Consider the following 491-nt stretch of genomic DNA (forward strand, 5'->3'; position numbering starts at 1 on the left):
ATATAAGACGAAGAGCTTGGGCATTCTTAGTATATTTCATTTTGTTCCTCATCCATATACTTTGAGTAGGAACATTTCGTTATTCTTGTCCCGTTTTCCTATTATTAAGTATCGTTAAAAAGGTAGATTATTCCTTGTTTGCTGTCGTTTAAGGTGTGGGAAATAGCTGTGTGGGTAGCTGTTCTACTACAAGCAGAAAGTCCGGGGTATCTACATGGCACGTTCCGCACAGAACTAGGCCAAGAGTACGATGATGATTCCTTTTGGCGCCTTCTTGTCACGTTGCTGGTTTTGGAGTGGTTCTACGTCATCTTCCACGTAGTTACTGTCATCGCCGTCATCAAAAGGCGCAGGCCTTTTCTGTATGGTGTAAGTTTATATAATGATATCACTCACTGTCGCCTTCGGATGCTTGATTTCTTGTACAAATATCATGTTTGACCATTTCTTGTACATATATCATGTTTGGCCATCTCTTGTACATATATCAT

At 40.1% G+C, this 491-nt stretch overlaps 1 protein-coding gene across 1 annotated transcript in view; it reads left to right on the forward strand.

Moving 5' to 3' along the window:
* LOC110449640 overlaps nucleotides 1–491 on the forward strand; it is a 126908-nt gene that overhangs the window by 108416 nt on the left and 18001 nt on the right. Inside the window, exon 35 of the mRNA XM_021496625.1 lies at nucleotides 154–369. Coding sequence (XP_021352300.1) covers nucleotides 154–369 — 216 coding nt within the window. The remainder of the gene's footprint in view (nucleotides 1–153; nucleotides 370–491) is intronic.

The sequence above is a fragment of the Mizuhopecten yessoensis genome, unplaced genomic scaffold (assembly GCF_002113885.1).
Source record: "Mizuhopecten yessoensis strain PY_sf001 unplaced genomic scaffold, ASM211388v2 scaffold4729, whole genome shotgun sequence".
Classification (NCBI taxonomy): domain Eukaryota; kingdom Metazoa; phylum Mollusca; class Bivalvia; order Pectinida; family Pectinidae; genus Mizuhopecten; species Mizuhopecten yessoensis.